Source organism: Canis lupus, chromosome 16 (genome assembly GCF_011100685.1).
Source record: "Canis lupus familiaris isolate Mischka breed German Shepherd chromosome 16, alternate assembly UU_Cfam_GSD_1.0, whole genome shotgun sequence".
NCBI classification, from domain to species: domain Eukaryota; kingdom Metazoa; phylum Chordata; class Mammalia; order Carnivora; family Canidae; genus Canis; species Canis lupus.
Genome location: NC_049237.1, coordinates 46,210,974 through 46,229,054, shown reverse-complemented (window position 1 = coordinate 46,229,054; position 18,081 = coordinate 46,210,974). Strand labels below are relative to the sequence as shown.

General features: G+C 38.9%; 1 protein-coding gene across 6 annotated transcripts in view; it reads left to right on the top strand.

The window, feature by feature from the left end:
- The window catches only part of SNX25 (sorting nexin 25), a 142,967-nt gene that overhangs the window by 111,315 nt on the left and 13,571 nt on the right, over positions 1–18,081 (top strand). For 5 of the 6 annotated variants that reach the window (XR_005371628.1, XM_038560394.1, XM_038560391.1 and 2 more), the window contains exons 8-13: positions 667–798; positions 3,220–3,492; positions 6,093–6,257; positions 9,333–9,464; positions 12,166–12,306; positions 15,340–15,453. Coding sequence is in view for 4 of the 6 variants with exons in the window: in XM_038560394.1 (XP_038416322.1) it covers positions 667–798; positions 3,220–3,492; positions 6,093–6,257; positions 9,333–9,464; positions 12,166–12,306; positions 15,340–15,453 (957 nt within the window). In the remaining 2 variants the exon portion in view is untranslated. Of the gene's footprint in view, positions 1–666; positions 799–3,219; positions 3,493–6,092; positions 6,258–9,332; positions 9,465–12,165; positions 12,307–15,339; positions 15,454–18,081 lie in introns of those variants that run through there. The other variant, XR_005371629.1, reaches the window with a different exon arrangement.

Here is an 18,081-nt window from a genome sequence, read left to right as displayed (position 1 = left end):
TTAATTGAGTTATGAATAATTATGAAGGTGATCTGCTTTCTTCTACTTTGGCAGCCTTTGCTCAAGGTTGTGCCCATTGTGTCTCCAGATACGGTTTTTCTTTTCTTGTAAGCATGCAATATAGTAAACAAAGGAGTAATTTTGATACACTCATACAGTGTAATATTATGAACCAATTAAAATGGTATTTACAAAAGATTTTTAAAATGAACATGATACTGTAAACTAAAGAACAAGATATAAAATCAGTTTTCCTCAGCTGTATAAAAACAGAATGGAAGACAAAAATGACTCTAGCCTGGTCTTTTATGCATTTCTCTTTGATTTTTCTATTAGCATCTGTTGCTTTTAGCAGTATATCCCACAGGGCAGGGATTTCTGTCCATTTCATTTCCTAGAAATGTTCCTGAGACAGAGTAGATGGTAGATGCTAAGTAGATCTTTTGCTCAATATGTGGATGAATAATTGAAAATTGGTATTTAACTTTTTCCATTTAATATTTCAGAAGTAGAGAGAAATACCATATTACACTATGATCTTAAAAAATGAGACTTTTTTCCCTTCCTGAATGTAGAAACTAATCCATTAGAATTTAAAGGAAACTGATAATTAAAATTTGATTTTTAACTTCTTTCTTAATTTTTTGTCTTAAATTTCCTTAATAGATTCTTCAGTTTGAAGATATCTTGGCCAGTACTTCCTACCGAGAGCACTTTCGAATATACATGGAAAGGATGGACAAGAGAGCTCTGATTAGTTTTTGGGAGTCTGTGGAGTATTTAAAGAGTGCTAACAAGGTGTAGTATATACAGCATCAAAGGAATTTTAATCACTAGCTGATGAAAACTTGCATGTTAGGCAGTGTATGTGTGTTTCTCAGTGAAGCTTTAAGAGAAGTATACATTAAAGGACTATTTAAAACCAAAAATAGGGGATCCCTGGGTGGCTCAGCGGTTTAGGGCCTGCCTTCGGCTCAGGGCGTGATCCTGGAGTCCCAGGATCGAGTCCCACATGGGGCTCCCTTCATGGAGCCTGCTTCTCCCTCTGCCTATGTCTCTGTGCCTCTCTCTCTCTCCCCCCCCCCGCCATGAATAAATAAATAAAATCTTTAAAAGTTTACAGTTTCATAATTTTCAACAGTCTCTACTAATATTACCAAGGAAATGGAATAAAGAAAGTGAACATTAAAAAAATAATAATAATAATGGGATTATGTTCCAGCCTGTAATAGTAAATAAAATTAGATTTTATTTTTACAAAAAGATGCTTTTGAATGTGTAGTCAAGGGAAAAAATGACTTATAAATGTACCAAAATATTGAATTTGCCTACAGGCATTAATTTTTTTAATGCATTATAAAAAGGCTTAAATATATCCACATTGGTGTTACAATGAATTGATCTTCTCATCTACACTTTAGTCTCATAACCTTATTATTGTAATATTATCATGTGCAAATTTTATACTACCATTCTTCTTTTATTTCATTTAAAATATGATTGAATTAAAGGGGCACCTGGTCATGTAGTAGCTGGCTTAGGTCTTGATCTCAGGGTCCCTGGGATCAAGCCCCATGTGGGGCTCAGCACTCAGTGGAGCCTCTGCTGTGGATTCTCTTTCCCTCTCCCTCTGCCCCACCCCCAGCCCCCGCGCGCGCGCGCTCTCTCTCTCTCTCTCTCTCAAATAAAAAAATAAATACATCTTTTTAAAAATAAATACATAAAATATGATTGAATTGAGAAACACAAAAGAACATTTTTGGTTATAGATGCCTCTTACAGTGAAAACCCCAACAATAACCATTGTGTTTTGCACTTGGCAAGTTCTCAATTTGTTTAATGTGAATTATATATGTTGATATGTGTCTATAACTATACATAACAATATTTATAACATATATAAGGCATATATTTTGAGAAGCTTATTAACATAAGCACAAAGAACAGTGAGTACATTAAATTATTATGTGCACTTTAGAACTGAACTTTAGAACTTTAAAATACATCATAAATTACATTAGTTAAGGAATGAAATTCATTCTCATAGTATTTTTAAATCTTCTTAGAAATGCCTTTCTTTGTTAATTTGTAAGCCAGCAATTAACCTCATTTTATCAAATACTGTTTTTGGCCACTTTATTATATATTTTATTTATTTACTAGACTTGATTCTGAGTGACTTTTGGCTGCTCTCGAGGGAATGTTGCAAGAGCAATCTAAAGAATTTCCCTAAACTACTGAAGACAATTTGAAAGATTTCAGTGGAATAAGAGCATGTAGCTTCATCAAATGCAACACTAGCTATTTTGACCTACCAATACTGATTTGGATGTAAAACGTTCTGGGATGTTCGGTGAATTCACAGCCTTCATTCATGGAGCTTGTTTGTCTTTTTTTTTCAAAGATGTTATTTACTTACTTTAGAGAAAGAGAGCTGAGCAGCAGGGAGGAGCAGAGACGGAGAAGGAGATAATCTCCAGCAGATTCCACTGGAGTGGCATAGCCATGTGACCCCAGAGATCTCCCCCTAAACTGAAACCAAGAGTTGGACACTCAACCAACTGAGCCAGCCAGGCGCCTCTGTCTTCATTTTTTGTTGAAGACTTTGTATAACATTCCTAGAGTTAATGAGATGTGTCTAGAGGAAATATAAATATTATGTTAACCAGAAGAGATTTGCATTTGCGAAGGCGGCTGGCTGTGACCTAAGTATAATGTTTAAGACTAAACTGTCTAATATAAGCTTGATTATAATGTAATAAATCATCATTCTGAAAAATTTTTTTCTTGTTTTCTTAAATTACACAATATTGACTTTTTTTTCTGGAGCGAGAAATGGCACTGCCAATTACTTATATTAGATTTTAAAAAGCCAAATCGAATTTAGCTGATATTTGAGCAGTGGAATTCAGATTTACGAGGAGTCCATTGCAAGAAGAGAGCTGTTGTCATTTTTCTCTTTCTGGCATTTAAAAGAAATTACATTTGTTAATTATTCAACTGAAGTGTTCATTTTAAGGAGGCCATGTCTTTTCAGAATCTGATTCTTGACTCTGATTCTTAATGTGCTACACAAAAGCCAAAGAGCCACACTGGTACTAGTGTACATTCCAAGCGTCTTGCTTCCAGCTTTAAAATGTAGAGAATTCAGAAGCTAATCCTTTTTGTCAGAGATGAGATTTCATGCCTTTTTTGTTCTTCATCTTCCTCTCTTTTCAGAATGAAATTCCACAATTAGTTGGTGAAATTTACCAGAATTTCTTTGTGGAAAGCAAAGAAATATCTGTGGAAAAATCACTTTACAAAGAAATCCAGCAGTGTCTTGTAGGAAATAAAGGTATTGAAGTGTTCTACAAAATCCAGGGAGATGTTTATGAGACCCTAAAAGATAGGTATTACCCATCATTTATTGTCAGTGACCTGTATGAGAAACTGATGATAAAAGAGGAAGAGAAACATGTCTCACAGTTGATTTCCAGCAAGGATGAACTGGTGAGTCACATTTAATTTTCTCCTCCCTTCTCAGTGGTTAAGCTTCAAAAATATAACTAGATGGGCCATTGTATAAGCTGAATTTGGTTTGCTTCTTGATCCGTTAAGTATAGGACTTTAAGTAGAACTTACACGCTTCTTCCCTTGTTCTTGTGGACAACTGACTACCACCGCCTTGTGTTGAGTCCGAGACCTCACCACCCCCTCTCTACCTGAGACACACCCTGAAAACACAAAGGCAGAAAGTCTGCAGGGTGGGACATTTGTGGCTTAGGCCAGGTAAGAGAATCAGTAGGATTTAGAGCAGCATGAGAATAGACAAAGGATGGGGAAGTGAGAGAGGGAGAATGTGGAAGGAGTTACAGAAATATTTTGAAATTGAAAAAAATCAGATATAAGTAAGATGTTCCAAAGAAAACCTTGCTCAACTACACCTGAAGTCTAATTAAGTGCACGGTCATTTAATTGGAGAGCCTTAGTTGCCACCTATCATTTACTATTAATGATTTATATGAGTTTTAAGATTTGTGAAGGTGCAAAGAAAAATGTGTTTTATAGTTTCCCTACTTGGAAAGATTATAATTTATCTTGGATTTTTTCCTGCCCAGTTATATCTCAATCTCTGAGGAATCAAGTGCTTGTTCCTTTTTTTTTTTTAATTGGAGTTCAATTTGCCAACATATAGCATATCACCCAGTGCTCATCCCTTCAAGTGCCCCCCTCAGTGCCCATCACCCAGTCACCCCAACCCCCCATCCACCTCCCCTTCCACTAGCCCTTGTTCATTTCCCAGAGTTAGGAGTCTCTCATGTTCTGTCTCCCTCACTCATTTTCTCTCCTTTCTCCTTTATTCCCTTTCACTATTTTTTATATTCCCCAAATGAATGAGACCATATGTTTGTCCATCTCCAATTGACTTATTTCACTCAGCATAATACCCCCTCCCCAGTTCCATCCTCAAGTGCTTGTTCTTAATGGTGTTAGAAGTCAGTAACTCTGAAATTCATTCCTTCAGACTTTTTAAAATACTTATTACTTAGTTCTTTACACTTCAGTGTATAACACCACCAAAAGTGGCCCAAAAGTCATTAACTCGTTGCATCTGATTTTTAAGATAGGTCAATTTTTAAAATATTTTTAATTTTTTTTGGTCAGTTTAACTGTGTTATCTCTCTACCTCAAAAATTAAAATGGTTAATTTGCAAATGCTATAGAAGAGGTTATTCAAATTAATTGAAATTGTCAGTACCCAACAGATAAATTGAATAAAGTCTTAAACTGACAGTTAATATGAATGGTAATAGTAAACAAACCTGAAGAATTTTCCAATTTCACCTAGGACTCAAGGGAAATATGTATCATTGACCTTTTGAAAACTCCTACTCTTTGTAACGTAATCCCACTTCTAAAAATTTAAGACCATAACTAAAGGGTAGAAAAGCTTTTGTATAATGGAATTGGTTTTGGTCCTTTTGGGATTCCAAGTCCACAGAATCAACCCAGAACAGGAAGAGCAGTAGTAGGAGCAGTAGGAGTATGCCTCAGTGTACTGTCAACTCCTAGGATACTAGACAGCCAAAAATTATAATTTTGAAGACTGTAATTAATACCCTCAAAATATGCGGCATCATAAATTATATGGAAAAAACAGAATACCTGTCTGTGTAGAATTATGTCATGATATGTAAACTCACAGACAAGGATTTAAAAGACCCTACGAAAATAAAAACAGCTTGGTTTTCTAGAATTATTAATACTTCACTTGTTTGGAAAAAAATTATATTATACTGTTTGTTACAATTAACTAAAAATTGGAGGAAAAAATTCTGGAAGAATGTGCAAGAGTATAAACACAGGAGAAGCCTGTTCTCAGCAGTTCTTTACAGTACCCCGCATAAATCTATTCTATACGCTGTTGGTGATCTCTTCCAGATTTTTCAGTGACACAGTTCTTTATGAATATTGTTGCTTTGAAATACTACCATTTTACTTGTAAAATGATCTGTTGATTTCTAAAATACATCTTCAAGAGAAGGACTGAACAAAGTGTATACTGGAAATACTTTCACTAATGGGAATTTGGAAATTTTATTTTAAAAGGACTTGTGTGAGTTTTCTATAATATTCTTTGGAGCTGGAAAGGAAACCATAGTACCTCAGCGTCTTTGTCCCAGATTGGGCCCAGAACATTCGAGTTGAGCTGGGCAGAGAATTCAGTTGCCTTCCCTTGTTCTAAGCAGATTCCCTTGGGTACCGTTTGGAAGATAGTGGTATAGAATCCACCTCCCCACCCCACACATCTCCACTTAAAAGGGCTATTAAATGTTTATTTTTTCAGGCTATTAAATATTTATTTTCAGGCTATTAAATGTTTATTTTTTCGCTGCAATCCTGAACACCAGTTACTTTGGTTCCAAATAACTTTGGTTTGTTACTTTGCTGAGGAAAAGCAGTGCTTTCTGCCATAGAGCCTTTCCTTAGTGGAATCCAGTACTTGGGGCACAGTGTGGTGTAATGATAGAGAACCTACACGCTAGGCAATGATCGCTGAACAGTCCAACGTTAGAAGATAGTGTGATTCATGTGACTTTGTCCCCCAGGGCCCGGCGAGCGAGACTGGCGAGGAAGCTGTAGAGGAAGGTACCAGTCGGATTAATGAACAAGCCAGCTTTGCTGTAAACAAACTACGAGAACTAAATGAGAAACTTGAATATAAAAGGCAAGCTCTAAATTCTATTCAAAATGCACCAAAACCTGACAAGAAGGTAACTCTTGCTTTCAAGGTTGTCTTTGAAAGTTTCCATTTTTCTGATTTGATGAAATAGTTTTCAGTTTATGTTGCAAAGCATCACGATTTCCCTAAAAAGAATTTTAAGCTGTGAGTTCCATTGTTACTTTTTTTTGCTTCTAGTACGGAATGAGAAAAACACTTGTCATTAATCTTCCATCTGGGGTTTTCCCCCAGTCATCAGCGGTGAGTGGTTCTGTGTCTTCTCACCTGGCTCCCTGCAGGCCTTTTGCAGAAAAGGGCAAAGCATTTCTTTTTTTTTTTTTTTTGCCAGACTCATTTCTGGAAGTAAATTAACTCTGCGAGGACAATCTTTTTAATTTTATTTTTCTTTCAAATACTGCGAATCACAGTTTAGAGAACCTCACAGAATTACGCAAGAAATAAATTGGCTAAAAGCCAACAGAATTGGAAAGTTTAAAAATGTAAACAGCATCTCCCTAACTGGCATTTTGCAAACCCAAGCAGTGGTGTGGCTTTTTGCTTTGTGGTTATGCCTCTTCAGAGTCCAACAGGGAATGTCTCTAATATTGGCACAGCTGATGCTCTTCAGTCTGCCAAACTGAGCTCGTCTGGTAATTTCTGAGTGTGTGTTCAGCAACATAAGTTATGAGTAAATGTATGATGCTGTGCCGGTCACTGTGGGGAATCAGTGATACACAGAGCCTGACGTGCCTTTAGGGAGCAAACATGCTGTGGTCAAACCAAAGCCTGCTCACGTGGAAATGAAGCAGATAGTTTACAGCCCTGGCTGATGATGAAATGCAGGGCACGGTTTAGGCCGGGAGGGCTTCCTGTAGGCTTTTTGAGCAAGGAAAGAGTCCTTGTAGCCTGCATGTTCAGGAGAGTTTTGGGGCAAAGCTTCTGCCCTCAAACCACAGAATTACATATCCTTATGGGTTTTCTCATGAAAGAGATCCAAGGGAATGATGAGCATAGCTTTTTTTTTTAAATAAAATTACTTATTTTTTAAAAAAAACTGTGGCAAAATATACATAACATAAAAGTTAACCATTGTAGGTGTAGAGTTCAGTGTCTGTATATTCACTCTGTTATGCAGACGTCACTACCATCCATCTATAGAACTCCTTTCATATGGCAAAACTGAAACCACCCTGTACCCAGGAAGTAGTATTTCCCATTCCTCCCTCCCCAGCCCCCTAGGAACCACCATTCTACTTTCTTTCTCTTATGGCTTTAACTCCTCTGAAATACATCATGAGTGGAGTCATACAGTATTCATTGTTTGTGACTGGCTTTTTTCACTTAGCATAATGTCTTCAAGGTTCATTCGTATACCGTGTGTCAAAATTTCCTTCCTTTTTAAGGCTGAGTAATTTTCCATTGTATGTATATACAGCATTGTGTTCATCCATTCACTCGTCAGTGGAAATTTGGTTTGCTTCCACCCTTTAAGTATTGTGAATAATGCTGCCTCAAACATGAGGGTGCAAATAGCTTTTCAAGATGTTGCTTTCAGCTCTTTTGAATATGTACCCAGAAGTGAATTGCTGGGTCATATGGTAATTCTGTTTTTAATTCTTAGAAGAGGGCGCCTGGTGGTGGCTCAGTGGTTGAGCCTCTTGCCTTTGGCTCAGGTCGTGATCCTGGGTTCCTGGGAGGGAGTCCCACATTGGGCTCCCTACGGGGAGCCTGCTTCTCCCTCTGCCTATGTCTCTGCGTCTCTCTCTGAGTCTCTCATGAATAAATAAATTTTTAAAATCTTTAAAAAAACATTCGTAGAGAAATCTCCATACTATTTTCTGTAATGGTGGCACCACTCGAAACCTTCTCACCAATAGTGCATACAGTTTCTAATTTCTGTATGTTTTCACCAGTAATTGTTGTTTTTCACTTTTTTGATAGTAACCATCCTAATGGGTGTATCATGGTATCTCATTGTGGTTTTGATTTGCATTTCACTAGTGATTAGTTATGTTGAGTATCTTTTCATGCGCTTTTTGGCCATTTATATATATTTTTTGGAGAAATGCTATTCAAGTCCTTTGCCCATTTTTGAATCAGACTGTTTGGTTTTTAAGTTTTAAGAGTTCTCTATATATTCTGGATGTTAATACCCTATCAGATACATGATTTGCAAATATTTTCTCCTATCCTGTGGGTTGCCTTTTTACTGTGTTGATAGTATTCTTTGCACAAAAGTTTTAAATTTTTATGAAGTCCAATTTTTCTATATTTTGCTGTCTGTGCCTTTGGTGTCATAGCCAAGAAACTTTTCCGCTGTTTTCTTCTAAGAATTTATAGTTTTAGCTCTTACGTTTGGGTTTTTTATCCAGTTTGAGTTGAATTGTTGTCTAGGATGTTAGGTAAGGGTCCAGCTTCATTATTTTGCATGTGGATATCCAGTTTTCTCAGCATTATTTGTTGAAGAGATCGTACTTTTCCCATTGTATGGTGATGGCACCCCTATGAAAAAACCCTTTGACCATATATGCAAAGGTTTATTTCTTGGCTGTCAATTCTGTTCCATTGGTCTACATGTCTGTCTTTATCCCAGTACCATACATTTGATTAGTGTAGCTTTGTAGTAAGTATTGACATCAAGAAGTGTGAGTCCTCCAACTTTGTTCTTTTTCAAGATAGTTTTTGGCTATTCTGTCTCCCTTGAGAGGCCATATATATTTTACAATGGATTTTTCTATTTTTGCAAAAACACACTGGATTTTTTAGAGATTGTGTTCAATCAGTATGTTGCTTTGTGTAGTACTGACATCTTAGCAATGTTTGTCTTATAATCCATGAACATTTGGAGATCATTCCATACCCATATTTCTTCTTTAATTTCTTTCATCAGTGTTTTGTAGTTTTCACTATAGAAGTTTTTCACTTCCTTATTTAATTTCTAAGTATTTTATTATTTTTAGGCTATTGTAAATGGAATTGTTTTCTTAATTTCCTTTTTGGATTGTCCATTGTTAGTGTATAGAAATGCAGCTGATTTTTGCCTGTTGATTTTATATCCTGCTACTTTGCTGAATTGTCTAGCATTTTAAGTGGTTTTATAATTCTCAGGATGTTTTTCCTTTGGCAGATTGTTTTCAAGTTGAAGGAGGAAATAATTCTAATAGAGAAAGAACGTACAGACCTACAGCTACACATGGCAAGAACAGATTGGTGGTGTGAGAACCTTGGAATGTGGAAAGCCTCCATCACCAGTGGAGAGGTAGGTCTGACTGCTTTTCCTCCCCATTTATTTTAAGAGTATGACTTTATAAGAGAAGATTCTGTCCCAGAGAATTACGGTTGAGGGTAGGACACCTATGTTTGTTCTCATAGACTACATTTATTCTCTTTCCTTCTCCACTGTTTTCACTGTCTCATCCATGACTGTGGACTTGGGGTAGATGTGATCTCACTCCACTTCAGGTTGTCCTTATTCACTGGAATTGTAAGCAACTTCCACAGAGAGACAGTTAATGCCTCTGAATTGCCATTTTATTTTTCCATTGAGGGCTAAAATAAAATGGAAGGCACTACTTGAAATTTGGTGGTGAAAAATTAAAAATTTAAGTGTTTCTGATTGCTCCATTCTCCTGACTTCATTTACAAATTTCAGTTGCTCTAAGATCTTTAATAATGAATATTTTTTCCTTTGAATTAGAAAATATTTTGCTATTCTTTGAGGGAGATGGGTAACAGTTTTCAGAATATACTAGATCTCTTTTGTCTGTAAAAATAATTTATTTTCAAGGAGAGATGTATATGGGCATTTACGTTGTTAATGTTTACAACTTCTTCATTACAACTTGCCCTACTCTGCGTCCTGTGGAAATCTGGAGATGAAGGTCAGGTCCACACGAATGACAAGATCACGAGTAACATAGAGTTAATGTCATACTATTTTTTTTTAATTTAATTGCCCAACATATAGTAAATCATTAGTTTCAGATATAGTTTTCAATAATTCATCCGTTGTATATAACACCCTGTGCTCACGTTCACACTCTTACTGTGGCATGGGAAATTCCAATTACTTGGAATTCACAGTCGTAATAAGTTCACCTCTAGGTTAGATAGCAGACAAAGCACATTCTCCAAGAGCTCCCATGAAAGCATCCATATTACGTGAGTGCTGAACCAAGTGCTTCACCATGGCTCTAGTACTTGTTAGCACTGCTATTAAGGTAAGCTGCCAGAGTTTGTTGTGACACCTTGGTCACAGAAAAGATCGTGGACATGGACATGGAGGAGTCTCCCGACTACCAGGGTTCACAAGGCAATCCCACAGGGGAATGTGTAGAAGAGGTGTCTGCATCATGCCAGATTCTCCTGAGTTCTGATCCTGGCTGACTCCCTTACTAGATGTGTGATCCTAGGATAACCCAGGGACCCTGTGCATGCCCTCACCTCCTGCATCCTCACAGTGGGACAATGGTCCTACCTCACAGGGCTCTGTGCATACTCCGGGAGTCTTGTGTATCTCCTTTGCCTTTCTTACTCTTTGTGTTTAATTCGATTTATGATGCTAGTTCAAGCTTAAATTCATATATGCATGTATTTTCTTTTTGCTTCTTCTCTTAATCTGTTTGTGTATAATAATGGTCTCTCCTGAATTGTGATACTGTGTGTATATGTGTATGTCTTAAGGAATTATAAGGTAGAGGAAAAAAAAAGTGTTTCAATATAAAATTTCATGAAAATTGAAATCATGGTTTGGGGTTTTTTGTATAGTTTATTATTGAAGTTCAATTTGCCAACATTATAGCATAACACCCAGTGCTCGTCCCATCAAGTGCCCCCCCTCAGTGCCCGTCGCCGAGTCACCCCAACCCCCCCACCCACCTCCCCTTCCACTACCCTTAGTTCGTTTCTCAGAGTTAGGAGTCTCTTGTGTTCTGTCTTCCCCTCTGATATTTCCCACTCATTTTCTCTCCTTTCCCCTTAAATCATAGTTTGTTGACTCCAGAAATTAAACTGGAGAAGGCTTTATCCTTTTCTGAGACAGGTTTTGGCATATCTTACATCTGTTTGCTTGCTGTTAATTTGTTTCTTCAAAGAAAAACACGTGATGTTAAGTCGGCTATATTAGTTTTCTTTTGATGTGTAACCAGTTACCACAAATTTCATGGCTTAAAACATACCCACTTATTAGCTCACAGTTCTGTAGGTTGAAAATCCAGCACTGCATGCCTGTGTCCTCTACTCATTGTATCATTAGACTGAAGTCAACATACTGGCCAGACTGAGTTCCTGTCCGGAGACTGGGGAAAAATCCACTTCTAGGCTCATCCAGGTTGTCGGAAGAATTCAGTTCCATGTGTTTCTAGAACCATCTCTGTTCTCTTTTGCTGTTGGTGGAAGCACTGCGGCATCCTTCCACGCGCCCCTCTCCTTCACGCTAGCACCACGTGTGGAATCTTTCTCGCACTTTGGGCCTTGGTGACTTCCTCTCCTCTTGCTACTAGCTGCTGCCAGCCCTTAGAGTCTCTGCTCTTAACGGGCTTGTGTGATTGGGTCAAGCCTTACCCGTGGAATCCCACTGTGTTAAGGTCAGCCGTCAAAAAACATAACCTGGGATCCCTGGGTGGCGCCAGTGGTTTGGCGCCTGCCTTTGGCCCAGGGCGCGATCCTGGAGACCCGGGATCGAATCCCACATCGGGCTCCCGGTGCATGGAGCCTGCTTCTCCCTCTGCCTCTCTCTCTCTCTCTCTCTCTCTCTCTCTCTCTGTGTGTGACTATTGTAAATAAATAAAAATTTAAAAAAAAGTAACCTAATTGTGGGAATAGATTCCATCATATTCACCGTCCCAGGGATTATGCAGGACATGTACACTAGGGAGTAGGAAATCTTGGGGGATACTTAAAAATCTTGCCTACCACACATGCTCACCATGCTTTTTGTTGTTGTTTTTGTTTTTTCCAAGGTTACAGAAGAGAACGGTGAGCAAATGCCCTGTTACTTCGTCATGGTAAGCTTACAAGAAGTTGGAGGAGTTGAAACTAAGAACTGGACCGTCCCCAGAAGGCTTAGCGAGTTCCAAAATTTACACAGGAAACTTAGTGAGGTACGAATACTCATAAACACAAGGTGTAGTTACTAAGCACGAAGATGATTAAGAGCTCATTTCAATTTTTACATATAAGGAAACTGATTGACCTTTCTCCTTTGCTGTGGATACTGGCAAAATGGCATTTTCAGCTTGACATTTGGAAATTAACTCATAGACTAAACCATTTAGTGTAAATCCTTCAGGATGAAGAATTGTCTGATCTCTGTCGAGCCTCATAAAACTCCAGAGCTGAAAGAGAGCTAGGGATCATCTAGGGCCACTGATTTTTGTTTTTTTGTTTTTGTTTTTGTTTTTGTTTTTAAGATCTTACTTATTTATTATGAGAGAGAGAGAGAGAGAGAGAGAGAGAGAGAGAGGGGCAGAGATACAGGCAGAGGGAGAAGCAGGCTCCAGGCAGGGAGCCCAATGTGGGGCTCTATCCCTGGTCTCCAGGATCATGCCCTGGGCTGAAGGCAGTGCTAAACTGCTGGGCCACCGGGGCTGCCCTAGGGCCACTGATTTTTGAAGCTGCCAGTTGTGACACTTTAGTGGGAAGCGAAATCAATTAATGATGGCAGCGATGGAAAGAACACTGAGTAGGTTGGATTTCAGCACAAAGATAAAGGCAGTCATAAAGTGTGGTTGAAAGTACAGACTCAGGAGCCAGACTGCTTGAGTTGGGATCCTAGCTGTGCTATTTAGAAGCTGTATGACCTGGGTCTTGTCACTGCATCTCTTTCTCTCTCTCCTTCATCAATAAAATACAAATATTGATGGCACCTAAGTCTCTCTCACAGAATTGGTGAGAATTAAGGGAATAAACGTATTGAAAGCATTCATTGTTTCATAGAACTTCTTAGTTTTATATGTGGGTTATGTTCTATATGTGGAAATGCATATATGCATGAGCGGACTGCAACATAGCATGCATTTCCTCTGTGAGTTTTAGTTAAAAATGTCAGCTTCTAATCTAGGTCAGTTGTTTTAAGATGAGAGGAACTGGCCCCAGAGAGTTTGATTGATTTATCACAGGATGTGTTCATAGTGGCCCAACCAGGATTGGAATCCAGGTCATCTTATTTTCCATTCCATCTTTTTATTCTTCCATCTTTCTCCCGAATAGCGTCTTCTCTAGCTCTCCTCCTACTGGAGATGACAGCCCTCTTCCCCAGCAACTGTGAAAAGCTCTGGTCACTTCTACTTTTGTTTCTGTTTATTCTCTGGCTCAGAATGAATGGACACTGGTATAATCCTGTGGTCACCTATCAGACTGCTGTTCTGCAAATGAAATATGTCTATTTCCTTTAACATTTTCTCCTAAGGGGATTTTTTTTAAAAAACCTTTTAATAATAATTTAAAAAAACCTTTTAATCACTAACTTATGAATGCTAATAACTTCTTCAAGTGCTTTTAAAAGGATGGTGGCCAAAACTGAGTGTCCTACTAGTTAACCTCTCAGATGGACTGTGGTCACCCTGGTAGTGTGGAAAGCAAAATACCTATCTTAATAAGAAGACTACATTTTCCCAAAAATGTGTGAGTAAAACTGACCCTGCAGAAAAGTGTGTCCTTTGCCCCGTGACAAATCATTGTGAAGCCAAAGTTCAGTATCCGTCCAGTTGCTCATCAAAACAGAAGGAAGAAGAAAAGGGAATTTAGAGGAGATTTTGAAAATAAAATGTGGAAAATGGTCTTTGAAAATCCAAAACAAGTAGCCTGATGCCTTAGAGGGAAAAAACCTTATAAAATTCCAGGTCTTTCCTTTTGTCTCGTCGTCTCATTTTCCTTATCTGTAGCTGATCACTGGGGTTCTTTTCTTACCCTTAGAATTTACTATCATGTGACTTCATTTTTGTGTGTGAACCCTTCATGTTGACAGCTGGGACGGGAAGCACCTTTTCAGGTCCCTGGTGAATTTTAATCTTCCCTTCTGACTCTCACTGCCTGTTTCATTTCTTGAAAATTATACCCCAAATTTGAGCCCTGACTTATCCTTGGGCACATGCCATTGTACTCCTGGTTCTTTAGTGGGCTGTGTGGGAAGGGCTAGTTTTTTCCTTTTCCAGCACCCAAAGCACTTGCATGCCCTTGTTGTGACGGGTCCCATGCCTTCTCTTGCCATGGCCAACCCCATGGGGCACTACTGTGACCCTTCTGTGCATGGATGATGACAAGGGCAGTAGAAACCGTGTCAGGCAAAGTCTGTGCTCACTGACTTTTCAATGCCAGTTGATTTTATTAAATGTATTCATACGGCCCTAGTGCCTTCATAAAGGGCCAGTGTTTGGAAATGGAGGCAAAGTCTGGAACATTTGGAACCTGCTGCCCCCTTGGTGTCTGAGGAGCAGACCGGCAAGTCTGCATAAATCAGCATAAAGAACACAGACTTTGTGGTCAGATGGATCTGGGTTTTAATCCTGACCTTTAATTGTCTCATATGTGAAATAGGAATGATGATCGTTGCCAACTCTTGGAGCTGTTGTTACACGTGCCGTGCTCCTAGCACGATGTCTGGGAGAATGTAGGACTCAATTCACAAGGTGGCTCTTATTATTAATATATCTTATTATGATTAATGTACTTCCACCGTGCAGTTTGCCACTGAAAGGCAGTAATAACACCACAAGCCAAGTGACTCTTTCTTTCCATTGTTTTCTTTTGTCAACTTGGATCACTTCTCATGGAGACATTGTAAACAAAGTACAGTCTAGTAGGAAGACCTTCTTCCTGGGAGCCAGGTGTCACGCCGAGAGCGTGGTGCTTCATGGGGATCACATGGATCCACGTGTGAGCCTGGCCTCGGGATTGCCCAGCCCAGACAGTCATGGGCCTAGGGACAAGCTGTAGCTTTTCTCATCACATGTCCTGTTCCTCTCGATCCCTTGAGCCTGATTAGAACAGGCAAGTTTTCAAGGTCTTAAACCTCAAAAAAAAAAAAAAAGTGCAGGAGGAAGGTATTTGGTTTGTTTTGATTATAATTGTAAACTTTTTTTAAAAAACATGAAAATGTGATTCAAGATGTTAATATTTAATGTTTTCTTCCACAGTGTTTCCCTTCTTTAAAAAAAGTCCAGTTGCCTTCTCTTAGCAAGCTGCCTTTCAAATCTATAGATCACAAGTTTATGGAAAAATCAAAGAATCAATTAAATAAATTTTTACAGGTAAGCAATTGAAAAGTTTTGGATATGAGAGGAAAATTTAGTTATTTGGGGTTAAACTGTCGTCATCCTAAGAGCTTGCTTGTTCACTTCCCATTCTCATACGTCATACCAGGTCCTCACAATATCGTTGTGGTTTGTTTATAATTAAATATACCCCCCCCACACACAAAATGTAAAGTATAAAAAATATGAAATACGTACAGTACAGCTATCTTGTGTGCAGCTTTATCCTTTTCCCCTGAGCACACCCTGTAACTAGCACCCAGGCCAGGAAACAGTATCATCAGTACCGTCCTGCCACCTTCCCATCATTGCCCCTAGCCCAGGGGCGGTCACGATCCTGACAACTAGCCACACAGACGGACTTGTGTTTGAACTTCATATAAATGGAATCATGCAGTGTGGACGCCTTTGTGCCTGACGGCCTTCACTCAGCAGCTGCGTTCAGGGGATCCGTCCATAGAGCTTGTTCTGGTTGTAGATGATTTGTCTTCACTACTGTGTAGGTTTGTCACTGTGCGGATACACTACAGTCCATTCATCCCATTGTTGACGAGCGTCTGGACAGTTTCCAGGTGAGGCCATCAGGGGCAGGCTGCTAGAAGCTTCCAGCATTTGTCTTTTGGTGAATATATGCTGTGGGATACTTACAGGTCTGGGTTTCTTAGTTGGTCCAAGTGGTTGTAGCTGGTTTTTCACTGTCACCACAGCGTGGAAGGGTTCCGATTGCTCCCCATGCTCACCTCCACCTCTTTCCTGCCGGTTTCTTAGTCATCCTGGTGGGTCTGTGTGCTTGCTGGTCCTTTCCCTGATGGCTTAGGAAGTAGGGCACCAGTCTGGGTTGCGTTGGCCACATGGATGTTTCTCTTTGTGAAATGTTTGCTCAGGTTGAGTCTGCACCTCCGTTCCGTTGCCTGTCTCTTCCACAGTGCTTTGTGGGAGTTCTGCGTGTGATCCGGATGGGAGTCTCTCGTCAGACCACTTCTGGGGCAAATATCTTCTCCCTTTCTGTGGATGGCCTTTTCACTCTCATGATTTCTTTTCGTGAACAGATGTTCTCAGTTTTAATTTAGCCCAACATATCAATTTTATCTTTTATGGTTATGCCTTAGTGCTTGATGAGAAATCTTTGCCTGCTCTGAGGCCCTAAAGATATTCTCCTAATTTCCTCTAAATGCTTTATTGTTTGCCTTCAGTCCATTTTAGATAATAAGGCCAAAGGTGTATTATCCTTCATAGCAACCACTATTTATTTTTCCTTAGTGGGGCCCTCTGTATTCGGAGTCTAGTTAAGTTACTCAGACCACAGACCCCAAAGCCCTTATGGTTTTTGGAGGCATGGAACTTGGCCTCATGAGACACTTTCTGCCTATGTAGTAGTAGCTAGAAGTCTTGGGATTCTAAATAATGGCTGTTGCCAAATTCTTAGTAAAGGCTTTATTAAAACGTAGTTGTCCAATCAGAAGTGTGGATCTTTGTTAAAGTAGATATGCTTAGGTCAGAGTTGCTTTGAAAGCATAAGTTTCTTTTTTTCCATGTATTCCTATCTTCCTCTGTCTCTCTTTTTATTTATATATATAGTTTTATAAATATCTTATATACATTATATATTTATATATGATATTTATTTAAATAAATATAATATGAATATTAATATAAACAATATATTGTTTATATATAAATATATAGATATACATATTTGTAGGTATATATGTATCCTAAAGTTTTTCTAAGGTGCAAATTATTTTATTTCCTGAGGGAAGCTTTTATTTTATGATATCATAAAATATAAATGTGTGTGTATATAATGTTTAATGTAATATAATGTAAATTTCCCTGAGGAAATAAAATAATTTACACCTTACAAAAACTCTGTGAGTTTAATTATGGCAGAACTGGTTTGGAGAATCATCAGTGTTTAAGTGCTCTTACAAGAGCATTTGAAACTGAAATACTCCCATTTTGATGCCGATTCAGAATGTCTAGGAAATAAACCCACTCCAACACAGTACCTGATTAAGTCATTCGGATGAACTGAAGATCTTGTGTGTGAAACAGACGTGTGTTATTCAAAATCCAAGCTTTTTAAGCTTCAAGTGTGTAGCTTGGGAACGCTCCAGTTGACTCTCTTGTTGCCTTCCAGCCTCTGCTGTTGGGAGGGCCTCCGTTTGTTTGGCCTTCCCTGGTGTGCCGCAGACCCCACGCTCTGTGCCTACCCTTTCGGGGGTGCAGGGGTGGGGGGGCGCACACGTGCCCTTATTGGATTGTTGGTGATGGAAGTGGGTTAGCGAGTTCTGCTGCTGTGTCAACAGAAACTGCACTCTGAGGCCCTGCTGTTAGGTCGTGGGGACCATAGCAAGGCGAGCTAAGCCAGATGAAACTGGTTTCTAGGGACCTTCTGTCTTTTAATCAAGAGGATTTTAAGTCAGAAAGTAATGTTTTGGACTATTTTTCATTTCCTCAGAGACTGTTAATAAAGTCCTAACCATCGAATAGATTTAGGTCCTACAGCAGACTGTAGTTTCAAAGTATTATCCCACCAGCCACAAACAGGAAAAGTAAGGTGCAGAATGTTTACTTAGTCTTTTATTGGGTGCACAGGACCTTCCAGGAAAAGGAATTCCACTG